The sequence below is a fragment of the Lithobates pipiens genome, unplaced genomic scaffold (assembly GCF_037356315.1).
Source record: "Lithobates pipiens isolate NorthernLeopardFrog02 unplaced genomic scaffold, aLitPip1_a1.2 Scaffold_25, whole genome shotgun sequence".
NCBI lineage: Eukaryota > Metazoa > Chordata > Amphibia > Anura > Ranidae > Lithobates > Lithobates pipiens.
The window spans coordinates 34,677,837-34,693,452 of NW_027507787.1; the positions used below are offsets into that span (position 1 = coordinate 34,677,837).

The following is a 15,616-nucleotide window of genomic DNA, read 5'->3' on the forward strand; positions in this document are numbered from 1 at the left end:
CCCACCTCACCTCTCTCTCTCTCACTCTTCAGACTGCTCTCCTTATTCTCCCCTCACAGACTCTTTTTTTCAGGCTTCAGGATATTCCTCCTCCTCTGTTGGGGCACACAATCCCTGGATTCAGCGTGTGTGTCTCTCTCCTCACTCTGGCACCTCTGTTCCTTCCCCTCACACACTCCTCCCCTCCTCACTTTTAAGTGTTAGTGTGCCCCAGCAAATTACTTTTTGAGCCTTGGTATCTCCCTCTCTTTTAAGCAATCTCCTCTCCTCTGTCTCCTGTCAGCACTCTCTCTCCCTTTTACTTCAGTACTTCCCTCTCTTCTGTCCCCTCAGCACTTCCTGAAACTCCCCTTTTTCCCAGGGTTCTCTCTCTCTCAGTTTTCTGGAAGGACCAGTCAGCATCTCTCTGTCTCCATCTTGTGGCCAAAAGGAGAAGCATTAAAACAGGCCTGCTACATCTGCAATGGGACACAGATGGCAACAAAAGCTGACAGGGGTTACAACTATCCAAAATGGGGAAAAAAAGTTTTGCCTATAGTTCTACTTTAAGGTAGGCTCAGATAAAATATTGTCTTTTTGACTATTTTCAGTTTGCACAAAATCATATGTAATGGAAGAGCTTTATTTAAAAAAAAAAAAAATACCATGTTGAGGTTTAACCACTTGCTTACTGGGCACTTAACCCCCCTCAGTCCCAGACCAATTTTCAGCTTTCAGCGCTGATGCACTTTGAATGACAATTGCGCGGGCATACAACACTGTACCCAAATGAAATTTTTATCATTTTTTTCCCACAAATAGAGCTTTCTTTTGGTGGTATTTAATTACAGCTGGGAGTTTTATTTTTTGCTAAACAAACAAAAAAAGATGCAAAAAAAAAATAAAAAATCATGTTTAATAGTTTGTTATAAAATTTTGCAAACAGGTCATTTTTCTCCTTCATTGAAGTGCGCTGATGAGGCGGCACTGATAGGCTGCACTGGTGGGCACTGATAGGCATAGTTAAGGCGGCACTAATAGGCACAGATAAGGCGGCACCGATGGGCACAGATAAGGCGGCACTGATGGGCAAAGACGGGCACAGATAAGATGGCACGGATGGGTGGCACAGATGGGTGGCACGGATGGGTGGCACTAAGGGGCACTGATAGGTACCACTGATAGATGGGACTGCTGGCCACTTATAGGTGGCACTGATAGGTGGCTCTGATAGGTGGCACTGCTGGCCACTGATGGGCGGCACTGCTGGGCACTGATGGGCGGCACTGCTGGGCACAGATATGTGGCACTGGGGTGCAGCACCTTTGTTGAGGCAGACTGTGGGCACTGCTGGGTGGCACTGTGGGCACTGCTGGGTGGCACTGTGGGCACTGCAGGGTGGCACTGACAGGGGGGACACATTTTTTATTCAGGCAGGCAAAGCAGGGAGCAGGTGGGCACTGACAGGGGGCAGGTGGGCACTGGCAGGGCTGGCCGTGATCGGGACTGATGTCCCGATCACGGCCGCCGGTGATCGGCTTTTTTTTTCCTCCTTGCGCTGTCAGCGCGAGGAGGAAAAATAGCCGATTACCGGCTCTGTTGTGTGACATGATCAGCTGACAGCTGATCACGTGGTAAGGGGTCGGGATCGACCCCTTGCTTCGTTCCGTGATCAGGCGAGTCTCATAGACTCAGGGGGCGCGCATGGCGCTCGTGCACGGGACGATGTCAATAGACGTAGTCCCGGCAAAGCAAGTCCGCGCTGTAGCTGTCATTCGGCTATAGTGCGGATCCCTAGTTGTTAAGAATATGTAAATGAGCAAAGTGAAAAAGACCATTTAACCACTTAAGGAACAAGCTTATTTTTTACACTTGTTTACAAGTTAAAATGTATATATTTTTTTGGTAGAAAATTACTTAGAACCCCCAAACATTATATATTTTTTCCCTAGCACCCTAGTGAATAAAATGGCGGTCGTTGCAATACTTTCTGTTACACCGTATTTGTGCAGTGGTCTTACAGGCACACTTTTTGGGGAAAAAATACACTTTTTTTAAATTAAAAAATTAAACAGCAGTTTAAATTGTAAATTGATACCCAACGCTGTCAGCGCGAGGAGGAATAATAGCAGATTATCGGCTCCGTTATATCACATGATCAGCTGTCATTGGCTGACAGCTGATCACATGATAAGGGGTCGGGATCGACCCCTTGCACGGATCGGTGATCAGGCGAGTCTCGTAGACTCGCCGATCACAGAGCGCGCCGCGCGCGCCCCTCAGGGGGCACACAGGCCGCTCGTGCACGGGACTACGTCAATAGACGTAGTCCCGGAAAAGGAGATCCGCGCTGTAGCTGTCATTCGGCTATAGTGCGGGTCTCAAGTGGTTATACATGCGTTTGAAACTCTTGCTTGTGGCACAGCAATGTAAACATACTGTATTTAATGGGTATAGGAAGGATTTTGTTTTAGTTGACCATGCCCCTCGCCAGGCCCAGACTGGCCATAGGGCACACTGGGCATATGCCCGGAGGGCCCGGGGCTGCCGGGCCGCATTTCATTTTGTGTCCCGACTCTGACTCCATAGGCAGCTGCTTGGACCGGCCCTGCTCACCCGCCACCAACCTCTCTGCGGCGAGAGCCGCATCTCCTTCTGACCGGGTTCCCCAGTCCCCACTCCCAAGGCAGCTGGGCTGTTCCTTGTGCCGACTCCTCAGCCGTCCAGCCTCCTATTCAGCTTGGGGGCGGAAATGAAGAAGTCAGGTGATCGTGAAGGGGGAGGAGCTGAAGGAGTCCCCTTCTGCAGACGCAGACACCAGGGCCTGGGCTACTAAAGAAGTGACAGTATGCCATTGCCAGCCTGCCTGCCAAAAATGCTATGTTTTACACGATTTTTGATGAAAGCATGCTTCGGTCAGTCTCTTTTACACAATGTGAGTGATGCTGAATAAGGGTAGACAGTAAAGTGATGGCACCAGTCAAACTTTGTGTGAGAGAGGGACAGTTCTTGAGCCCAAAAAGGTGTCCTGCATCGAGCCTAGGTTCGCATTGGGCAGATATGGCGCGTGATTTGACATGTCAAATCGCATGCAAAATTGGTGGCTATTGCCGGCAATGGCACTGTCCAAATGGGTGCAACGCCGACTTTGCAGCACCACACCAATTCCCAAAGTAGTTCCTGTACTACTTTTGGTGACTTTGGGGGCAATCTGAATAGACATCTGTGCATAACTCCACACAGATTGCTGTCAAATCGCATCAGTGTGAACCTGGACATAAAGTGTATATGATTTTTTTTTTAACACTGCACTGCACTTACCCAGCCAATACTAAATATATCACAATAAGCTTAGGTTCAGACTTGTGTGGTGCAGGAACCAGCGTGACTACAGCACCAGTCGCCACATCACATCTCTCCCGCAGGCAGTTCACATCGCCTTCTGCACTACAAAGTTAATGACACCCCCAGATTGGGTCACAGATCGCAATGCGAACTGTGAACTCACACAGGCATCAGATCACATAGGTGAGAACACTCATGCGATACGATTCTAGTGTGGGGAAAAACAAGTCCCTGCACCTTTTTCTGTGCAAATCCAATGTGAATTCAGCAATATAACTGCATGGCTGAACTCGCATTGCTCAGACATTGCATGTTTTCGGCACCTCTGGTGCGGGTGCAAATCACATGCGATGTATGATATTGCACTAATATGAACCTGGGCTTAATAGCAATAAATTTGATCAAAAAAAAGTTAAAAAGGTGCATCATTGAAAAAAAAAAATGTAAAAAATTACACATTTAAACGCACATGTGAGTCCCGCATGCATATGTAAACGGCGATCGCACCACACATGTAAGGTATCAACGCAAACATCAGAGCAAGAGCAATCATTCTAGCACCAGACCTCCTGTGTAACTCTAAACTGGTAACTCGTAAATACTTTAAAAGCATTGCCTATGGAGGTCCTGTTCCATGGGAGGACGCAATTTTAAAGTGGGACATGTTTGGTATCTATTTACTCAGCGTAACATCATCTTTTATAATTGACCAAACAATTGGTTATTATATTGTGTCTTTGTGCATTAAAAACCATTAAAGTGTATTTTTTCCCAAAAATTTGCATTTGAAAATCCGCTGCACAAATATCGTCTGACATAAATATATGTAAATTACAGTGCCTGAAGCAGGCTAAATTTATCTAAAATACATCAAGAAATGGGTTGTCATTATTTGTAATTTGGTTTAAAAAATAAAATGGGCTGCTCAGCTTAGAATGCCCGAGCCTATTTTTTGTCCCAGTCCGGGCCTGAGCCCCACCCAATGTCAACGCAACCTGGCTGCACTCACCATTTGCAAGAGTGTGTGTAGCATGCTGCATTAGTTTCAAAACAGGCTCCAGGTCTTTTACAATCCTAGCAACACCCGTTACAATAAAAACCATGCCCACTCTTTGCCATAGTACACTTCTTTTTCTTTTTTTATTAACCACTTTCCGCCCGCGCTATAGCCGAAAGACGGCTACAGTGCGGGCCTTAACCACTTGCCTACTGGGCACTTAAGCTCCACTCCTGCCCAGACCAATTTTCAGCTTTCGGTGCTCTCACACTTTGAATGACAATTACTCAGTCATGCAACACTGTACCCAAATGAATTTTTTTTCCTTTTTTTTCCCACAAATAGAGCTTTCTTTTGGTGGTATTTGATCACCTCCGGGTTTTTTATTTTTTGCGCTATAAATGAAAAAAATAAGGATAATTGTGAAAAAAACGCATTTTTCTTTGTTTCTGTGATAACATTTTGCAAATTATAAATTTTTCTTCATAAATTTTGGCCACAATTTATACTGCTACATATCTTTGGTAAAAATAACCCAAATTAGTGGATATTATTTGGTCTTTGTGAAAGTTAGAGAGTCTACAAGCTGTGGTGCGAATCATACAAAATTGATCACATCTGATGTACTGGTGGCCGATCTCATTTCTTGTTGACCTGAACAAGCCAGGAAAGTACATATACCCCCCAAATGACGACTTTTTTGAAAGTAGGCATTCCAATGTATTTAGTAAGAGGCATGGTGAGCTTTTTGATGTTGTCATTTCTTCCCACAATTCTTTGCAAAATGAAGATTTTTTTTTATTTTATTTTAATTTTTTCCACAAAATTCTCTCACGTGGCATGTGTATACCACAAATAATGCCCCAAATGATAATCTGCTACTTCTCCTGAGTATTACAATACCACATGTGTGGGACTTTTCCACAGCCTGGCCACATAGAGAGGCCCAAAATGCAGGGGGCACCATCACGTGTTCTAGGAGCATAAATTACACCTCTAACTTGTTGACTAGCTATTACACACATGAAGGCCCTGGAGCACCGGTACAATGACACGTGACACCGACGTGGCACTGATGACACGTGACACTGACAGATGGCACTAATATGTGGCACTGATGACAGATGGCACTTATGTGGCACTGATGACAGGTGGCACTGTATTTTAATTTTATTTTTTTTACACGCTGTCCGTGTGAGGAGGGAGAGCTGGCGATGAGAGATGATCTCATATGTTTACATATGAGATCATCTCTCATTGGGCACGACGATCACGCTGTAAACGGCTGTGATTGGCCGTTTACAACGATCTGTGACTGGCTGTGTCCGGGGGTTAAAGGGAGGACACCCAGGGATGCCATCCCGGCAGATAGCGTCCGCGCTGCAGCCGTCTTTTGGCTATAGCGCGGGCGCGAAGTGGTTAATTGCCAGACGGGTGTCAATAGACTTCCTCCCGTGTAAGAGCTGCCATCTGTGCCCACCAGTGGCGCCTGCCAGTGCATATCAGTGCCACCAATGAGTGTCCACCAGTGCCACCTACCAATGCCCATCAGTGCCACCTATCAGTGCTGCCTATAAGTGTCACCTACCAGTGCCCCTTATCAAAGCCCTTCCGCGCCACCTCTCAGTGCCACCTATCAATACCCACCTCTACCGCCTTATCAGTGCCCACCAGTGTCACCTTATCAGTGCAGCCTCATCAGCGCACATCAATGAAAGATACAAATTACCTGTTTGCAAAATTTTATAGCAAACTATAAAACTGTTTTGTTTTTTTCAAACTTTTTGGCCTTTTTTTGTTTTTGTTTTTTTTAGCAAAAAGTAAAAAACCCAGCAGTGATTAAATACCACCAAAAGAAAGCTCCATTTCCTGACGCCAACATGGCAGCATACTAGTGATAGAGCTCCGCCTCCTGACCACTCCCTCAGGACCAGTGAATAGCATAAATGAAAGGCCTAGTTAGGGCCCACCCCATTCTCCACCCCCCCCCCATACCTCAATGCACCAGTGAAGAGTAAGCAGTATTATGTCCCCCCTCTGCCTCTGTGCAGCATTCGGCTGGGTTCAAGCCTCTCCCAGTGCTAAGTCCCAGCACTCAGGCTGCTAACATGCGCTATAGTCTGGGAGCCCCTTCTGTGGGTCTTATTGGGGCCCCTGCAGTGTTTCCTCTATAGGAACGAAATCTGCTTTTAAAATTGGTATCTGCAGCGCTTGGGGAATGTGGGGGGCCAGTTATGCTTTAGCTCTCTCTTAGCCCCTTGTGCCATACAGGGTTGCCTGTATCTTTTACCTATGTCTCCTTCTTTTGTCTTTCATTACCTTTCCCATTCCTTGCTTCCACGTTAAAAAAAGAAAAAAAAAAAAATGTATGTGTGGGGATGTATGTAAATACATGTATGTATTTTAGGGGATTAGAGGGGTGAAAGGCCGGTTCAGTAAAATGAAAATGGCTTTATTCAGAAAAACAAACAGAAGAAAAAAATTACAGGCTTGTCTTGTCACACAGCTGCAGAGATAGGAAAAGTTCAGTCTCTTTAACCAACAGGCTGATACATAGACAAAGTACATAGCTCTAGCCAGAGATACAGTCTCTGATATGCTTTTGCTTACCCCAGCAGGTACATAATCCAGCAATGGATCCTCACACAGCATGTGTATCTCTCTCTCCAAACACACAACTCTGAGACACCTGATGGAGGGGGGAGGAGCTGCTGACTAGATGAGCTCCATGAGGTCGGCATGCTGACACGCTGGTGTAGGAAGCTGCTGCTGATGCCTGTGCTGTGGCATAAAGAGATTATGGAGCCTATATATTAATATCTGCACAGAAGTTAAGCTACGTTATGGAGACTCTGAGCCGTATATGAAATCTCCCTGGAAGGACTCACTCAGGGATTGCTAACACAGCAAATTTCCGAGCTGCATAAGGGATATCCCTTTCACCCCCTCACCTGTGAGTGGATGGAGTGCCTGGCGTGATTACTGTGAGGAGGTGGAGAGCCCGTGGAACGCCGTTCTTTGGAGCCGTACGTCCGGTGGATTGGAGGACCCCGTGGAGTGCCGGTCCCTGTGCCGCCAGATCTGAAGCTGAGAGAGGCTGGGGGAGGGAGTGGATCCGAGCGCCGGTCCGTGTCTAAGGCTTGAGAGACGGAGCCGACAGATGTGATCCTCCCTTCGGAAGCCTCGGAAGTGTCACAGAGGAGTCGGGCAGAGGACGGCAGAGATCGGGAGATCCCGGAAAGATTTCGGGGAACCTCGGGAGAGCTCATGAACCTCCGGGGGGGTACGAAAAAGAACGGAGCTGGATGGTGAAAGGATGGTGAAAGGTGACAGGAGAAAGTAAAGCTGAACAAGCAAAATATGATGCTGACCACCACTCTATGGACACTGTTCAAGGTTAGTAAGGAAATAAAGTAAAAAGAAGTAAATAAAGTAAAAAAGTAAAAGGAGAAGCAATCTTGAACAAGGCGATACCGCTGAAAGCTCAGGGGGGGGCGCTTTTCTCTTTGAAGCCTAAAAAGCACAGCTAACAGCTTGTGAGCAGCCTATATACTTGTGAATATTGGGGACTAAACTGCACTCTATTTTTCATCTGCTATCGCTGGTCGCTGCTGAATAGTATATGGGAGGTTTCGAGGTGGAGCACAAACTGTGATGCAATTTTGCATAAAGTGATATCACTGAAGGCTCAGGGGGGGCTGAGTGACTGCATGATTCTGGCATTTTTTGCATATCCCCATGAAGCTTGAAAATCGCTACAAATAATCTGTAAGCAACCTTTATATCTGCGATTACTGGCAACTTAATTGCATTTTTCTGGTATTTTTTGCATATCCCCATGAAGCTTGAAAATCGCTACCAATAATCTGTAAGCAACCTTTATATCTGCGATTACTGGCAACTTAATTGCATTTTTCTGGCATTTTTTGCATATCCCCATGAAGCTTGAAAATCGCTACCAATAATCTGTAAGCAACCTTTATATCTGCGATTACTGGCAACTTAATTGCATTTTTCTGGCATTTTTTGCCTATCCCCATGAAGCTTGAAAATCGCTACCAATAATCTGTAAGCAACCTTTATATCTGCGATTACTGGCAACTTAATTGCATTTTTCTGGCATTTTTTGCATATCCCCATGAAGCTTGAAAATCGCTACCAATAATCTGTAAGCAACCTTTATATCTGCGATTACTGGCAATTTAATAGCATCTTTTCTATGGTGTTTTTTTGATTTGGAGCATAAACAGTGATAAATGGGAATAGAGTAAAGGGGAGGAGGAGAAGAAAAGAAAAAAGAAAGGAAAATATATATATATAAATAATGGCACCTAAAAAGGGTAATAAACCACTTTGCTCTGGAGGGAATAAAAAGGACAGTAAAGGTAAAAGCAATACAGAGGCTCAAGCCACACAAATCACTCATATTAAGGAATTTTTCCAACAATTACAGCCTCAAATATCGATGCAAATATCACATATAACACATTCATCACAGTTATCTCAGGAGGTAATAAACTCTGTGGAATCATCTTTAGTATCTGGTATATCAGGAGAAGAAATGGTAGATCATCCTAGAAATAGTTCCCCCATAGATATCCTGGAAATGGAAATAGATGACAAAAAGGAGAAGGAGAAGGAAGAATGGGATATTAAAGCTTATATAACCTCCTTACCCACAAGGGTGGATATGGATCACTATGTTCAGAGGATGGAGAAAGCGTATAAAACAGAAATCCAAGAGATAAAAACAATTGCGTTGGAAACGCATGGTAAAATAGAAGGTATGAATATAAGGATGGAAAGTTTGGAGAAGGAGCTAAAGCAGGTGAAGGAAAAAATGCAAGAGCAAGAAAAGGATTTAAAGCAAGCAGTAAGTACTATGGATGAGCAAGAAAACAGAAGTAGAAGGAATAATATAAGAATAAGAGGCTTAAAGGAAAGCGTGACTTCAGAAATGCTCCTGGAAGTAATTCAAAAGATCTTTAGTAATATATTGCAGGACTTATCAAAAGCAGAAATATTAATTGATAGAGTGCACCGGGCTATGGCACCAAGGAAAGGGGATGTCAATATGCCTAGAGATGTGATATGTAAACTTCACTATCCTCAAACTAAGGAGAAGATCATGGCGGCAGTACGGAAAAATAATCATACAGTATGAAGGATCAAAGTTGCTTTTTTTTCAGGACTTATCTAAATTAACATTGGATAAAAGAAGGGCTCTGAAACCATTATTGGAGCAGTTAAGGATTAAAAATAAGCAATATAGATGGAAATTTCCCTTTCAGCTACAGGTTCAGCATGAAGGACAGACTGTAATATTTAGAGAAATGGCTGATTTAGAGGACTTTCAGAAGAATTTGCAGCTTCCAGAAGTGAAAATACTAGACTGGCCTAAGGATTTTATTAGAAGGAGATAGGAGGGAAATGGGGGCTGAGGTGGAGGGGAGGGGGAGTGGATTGGGGGGGGGAGGTTGGATATAGGTGGGTAAAGGGTGGAAGGGGTGGTGAGGATAGGTGTTGGGAGTGAGGGGATGTAGGGGGGTATAATGGTAATGGGTAAAAGGAAGTAAGTCGAAAAGGCAAGAAAGAGTCACTAAATTGTATGGATGTATTATATTTGGTATGTCACAGGCCTTAATAGTAATAATGAATTTGTTAACAAGATTATTAAATATACACATTGGGGTTGGTTATGTTAATTTAGGGTTAATAAAACACTATTGATATGGGAGGTTAATATATAGTTTGGATATGTTAGATATGTAGTGGTACAGTGGTGTGAAAAAGTGTTTGCCCCCTTCCTCATTTCCTGTTCCTTTGCATGTTTGTCACACTTAAGTGTTTCGGAACATCAAACCAATTTAAACAATAGTCAAGGACAACACAAGTAAACACAAAATGCAATTTGTAAATGAAGGTGTTTATTATTAAAGGTGAAAAAAAATCCAAACCATCATGGCCCTGTGTGAAAAAGTGATTGCCCCCTAAACCTAATAACTGGTTGGGCCACCCTTAGCAGCAACAACTGCAACCAAGCGTTTGCGATAACGTGCAATGAGGCTTTTACAGCGTCCTGGAGGAATTTTGGCCCACTCATCTTTGCAGAAGTGTCCTAATTCAGTTACATTAGAGGGTTTTCGAGCATGAACAGCCTTTTTAAGGTCATACCACAACATCTCAATAGGATTCAGGTCAGGACTTTGGCTAGGCCACTCCAAAGTCCTCATTTTGTTTTTCTTCAGCCATTCGGTGGTGGACTTGCTGGTGTGTTTAGGATCATTGTCCTGCTGCAGAACCCAAGTTCGTTTCAGCTTGAGTACACGAACAGATGGTCGGACATTCTCCTTCAGGATCTCTTGGTAGACAGCAGAATTCATAGTTCCTTTTATCACGGCAAGTCTTCCAGGTCCTGAAGCAGCAAAACAGCCCCAGACCATCACACTACCACCACCATATTTTACAGTTGGTATAATGTTCTTTTTATGAAATGCATTGTTCCTTCTACACCAGATATACTTGGACACACACCTTCCAAAGAGTTCCACTTTTGTCTCATCGGTCCACAGAATGTTGTCCCAAAAGTCTTGGGGATCATAAAGATGTGTTGTGGAGAAATTGAGACGAGCTTTGATGTTCTTTTTGCTCAGCAGTGGTTTTCTCCTTGGAACTCTGCCATGCAGGCCATTTTTGCCCAGTCTTTTCCTGATGGTGGAGGCATGAACACTGACCTTAACTGAGGCAAGTGAGGCCTGCAGTTCCTTGGACGTTGTTGTGGGGTCTTTTGTGACCTCTTGGATGAGTCGTCGCTGCGCTCTTGGGGTAATTTTGGGCAGCCGGCCACTCCTGGGAAGGTTCACCACTGTTCCATGTCTTCGCCATTTGTGGATAATGGCTCTCACTGTGGTTCGCTGGATTCCCAAAGCTTTGGAAATGGCTTTATAACCCTTTCCAGACTGATAGATCTCAATTACTTTCTTTCTCAATTGTTCCTGAATTTCTTTGGGTCTCGGCATGATGTGTAGCTTTTAAGGATCTTCTGGTGGACCTTACTGTGTCAAGCAGCTCCTATTTAAGTGATGCCTTGGTGTGGCACAGGTGTGGCAATAATCAGGCCTGGGTGTGGCTAGAGAAATTGAACTCAGGTGTGGACAACCACAGTTATAGTATGTTTTAACAAGGGGGGCAATCACTTTTTCACACACGGCCATGATGGTTTGGATTTTTTTTCACCTTTAATAATAAACACCTTCATTTACAAATTGCATTTTGTGTTTACTTGTGTTGTCCTTGACTATTGTTTAAATTGGTTTGATGTTCCGAAACACTTAAGTGTGACAAACATGCAAAGGAACAGGAAATGAGGAAGGGGCAAACACTTTTTCACACCACTGTATATCTAACCTTAATTAAACACTTAGTGATGGGTGTGTAATATTACCCCCTCCCCCCTCCCCTTTTTTTTTTTTTTTAGAAATTTTTTTTAATATTTTTTTTTTCTCTCCCCCTCTTCACTACTCTCCACCATATCCCTCTCTCTCCCCTGGTTTATTATCCTATGGTCTCCTCATTATAGTTGGAAGGGGAAAAAATAGCTCAAAGCTTGATGGTAAGATGGAAGATGTATAAATAAATGATAAGGCAAATAGATGTATATAGAAAAGGAGAATAATTCGAATAGGAATGGAAAAATAGCATGTAACGGCCGAATGGTAGTAAAGTTAGATCAGCAGTATCAGATACCCCCTCAATAGGGACCTTACCTAGGGTAAGATAGACTAGTATAGTCAATAATTAGGGGATAAGAGGTGTCAAAGGGGTGGGTTGGAGTATATGTGGGTGTAAATTTTAGGGCGAACGAGTGGTAATGGATTGGGTAGGATAAGGAAGTAGATTGGAAGGTATTAAGTGATATTTGTGTTAGTATAGTGTTTGCGTGTTCTTATTATGATTTTTTTTCTTTTTTTTTTTTTTTTCTTTATGGGAAATGTAAAGTTTTGCTCCTTTAATGTCAGAGGTCTAAACTCCCCCTCTAAAAGAAATCAAATATTGAATTTTATGAATAAACAGAAAATTGATATAGTGCTATTTCAAGAAACACACTTTCGATCAGATCACATACCTAAAATAAATAATAGAAATTATAGTGTGTGGATACATGATACATTTCCTTACTCTAAATCAAAAGGTGTATCGATTGCGTTTCATAGGGATATACCAGTCCAAATAATACAAAAATATGAAGGTAAGGATGGGAGGTTATTAATAATAAAACTTAAGCTGTATGGAAAAATATTTACAATAATAAATTTGTACCTTCCAAATTATGGGCAAATAGAGACTGGAATAAAAGCCCTATCAGACGCAATGGAGAAAGCTGAGGGAATAGTAATTGTGGGAGGTGACTTTAATTTCCTGATGGATATAAAAAGGGACACTACAAATATTAATATGCAAAAAAAAAGAATAACATTAAAATAAAGGAATTTAAAAATGTCTTGAGAAAATACCAGCTAACTGATATATGGAGGGCCCCACAACAAATGGAGAAAAATTATACATACTATTCAAATATTCACAACTCATACCACAGATTAGATTATTTTTTTGTAAATAGGGAAGGTTTAATAATGAAGCCAATATCAGAGATGGGGGATTTCTATGGTCAGATCACGCCCCAATATAGCTAGAGTTTGCAGTAATTGCGACAAAGAAAAGGAGTGGGATATGGAGATTGAATGATAATCTAATCAAAGATAATAAATGTGAGGTAGAGATACAACAAACTATAAAATAATTTTTAATAACTCATGAAGGAGATGAAACATCATTCCCAATTCAATGGGAAACATTAAAATGTGTATTGAGGGGAATATTCATCAAGCATGGAGCAAGAAGAAAAAAAGAAAAAATATTGAAACAATCTCAATTGGAAACAGAGATTGGAGAATTAGAGGAGTTACATAAGAGGAGTATGAAACCATTTGATAGAATAGGATTAAAGGAAAAACAAATGGAAATGCAATCAATGCTTGATGAAGAGTTCCTACAGATAAGAGACAAAAATAGAACACAGTGGTATAAGTTCGGAAATAAATCAGGGAAAGTGTTGGCCCGAACATTAAAAAAGCAGCAACCCTTAAGTTACATAGAAAAAATTGTAAAACCAAATGGGGAAATGATGAGAAGTGGAAATATCTGAAACTTTTTATACTTACTACTCCAAGTTATATAATATAAAAGAAAATCAGGAATATAAGGAGAAAGGGAATAAGGGTGAGGCGATACGAAACTATATACGGGAAACAGCGGTACCCATGTTCTCAATAGAAAAAATTGAGGATCTGGAGCGTGAAATCTCAATAGAAGAAATAGAGCATGCAATCGCAGAACTTGCACTGGGAAAGAGTCCAGGCCCGGATGGGTATACCGCTAGATTCTATAAGACATTTAAGAGTTTAATCATGCCTATTCTTAAGAAAACATATAACTCTATCTCTCAAACACAGCCATTTGCAGTACAGAGCACGGAGGCCCATATCGTATTAATATTAAAGCCTGAAAAGGATCAATCAATTTGTAAAAACTATAGACCTATATCTTTGACAAACATAGATATAAGAATATACTCTAAGATAATAGCGAGACGAATAACAGAAATTATATCAGATCATATAAATTTGGACCAAACGGGTTTTATGAAGGGTATAGAAACAAGGGATAACATTATCAAGACATGTACACTGATGGAATATGCTCAGAGAAATGCCATCCCTGCCTGCCTTCTGGCTATAGATGCCGAGAAGGCTTTTGATAGGGTGGGGTGGCAATTCTTGGAGGAAGTATGGAGGCAAATAGGAATGGGACCTAAAATGCTAGATAGGATCACTGCATTATATAAAAATTCAAGAGCAAAAGTTAGGAAAAATGGGATGTTGTCAGATTATATAAAGATATCAAATGGGACTAGACAGGGGTGTCCCCTATCCCCACTTCTGTACGTTATGATAATGGAACATCTTATGGAAGCTATAAGGGGAAATACGGATATCAAAGGGATAGAGGTTAAAGGTAAAGAATATAAGACGGTTGCATATGCAGATGATCTTTTATTATATATAACTAACCCTATAATTACAATACCAAATGTAATAAAAGAACTGTAAAGATTTGGGCAATTGAGCAACTTTAAAGTTAATTATGATAAATCTAAAGTAATGAACATCTCATTGGAAGAAGGAATGCAAAAGATAATACTAAATGATTTCCCATTTAAATGGAAACAAGACGCGATTAAGTATCTTGGAATATATATTCCAAGTGACTTAAAACTTCTACAGGACATGAACTATAATAAAGCAATTTATAAGGTAAAAAAACTTTTAGGAAAATATGATAAAATAACTTATTCCTGGTTAGGGAAAATAAATATTCTAAAGATGGTGATACTACCAATTATGCTATATATTTTTCAAACGGTCCCTATTATACCATCAGGAAAGATTATGAAGGATTTAAGAGAAGCTGCAGAAAGTTTTATATGGTCGCATAAGGTTCCTAGAATAGGAAGAGAAGTATTAATAAGAACAAAAAAAAATGGAGGACTGGCAATGCCTGACTTCTCCAAATACCTCCAAGCAGCGTCAATAATGAGAATTATAGATTGGCAGCATAATGCAAAAAATAAACAATGGGTAAAGCTAGAAGAAGATATAATAGGGGCTAGAATAAAACATCAACCATGGATAAAATCTAATTTAAGACCAGAAGAAAAGGAGTTACCCATTTTTGTAAAAACAACATTAAAAATTTGGGATGATATAATAAAAAAAGGAAATCTCTCCTCAATGAGTGGCCCTATGACCCCATTATTTGCCAACCCCGAATTTAGACCAGCACTAAAAAGCAAAACATTTCTTAAATGGAATATGGAGGAGCATGAGCGAATAATACAAATCCTGATAGATGGGAGAATGCCAACGTTTCAGGAAATGGGACATGAATATAATAATAAATGGCTGCAATACTCTCAGTTGAAAGCATATATAGATCCATTAATGATAAGTATTAATAGACAATTAACTGTATTCGAGCAAATAGTATTAAATAAGGATAAAGCGAATAAAAAACTTTCTAAGATATACAATCTATTACTCCCTTATGGTGATATTAAAAAAATAGCAGCAGTGAAAAAATGGGAGGAGGAAATAGGGAATGTGTTGACAGAGAAGGAATGGGAAGGGATATATGGAAGAATACATAAACTATCGGTAGCAATCAAGGTCCAAGAAA

At 41.6% G+C, this 15,616-nt stretch overlaps 1 protein-coding gene across 1 annotated transcript in view; it reads left to right on the forward strand.

Annotated features, from left to right (window-relative positions):
* The first annotated feature begins 7,157 nt into the window (after positions 1-7,157).
* The window catches only part of LOC143930192 (solute carrier family 22 member 15-like), a 539,229-nt gene continuing 530,770 nt past the window's right edge, over positions 7,158-15,616 (forward strand). The window contains exon 1 of the mRNA XM_077454241.1: positions 7,158-7,717. Coding sequence (XP_077310367.1) covers positions 7,682-7,717 — 36 coding nt within the window. The 5' untranslated portion in view covers positions 7,158-7,681. The remainder of the gene's footprint in view (positions 7,718-15,616) is intronic.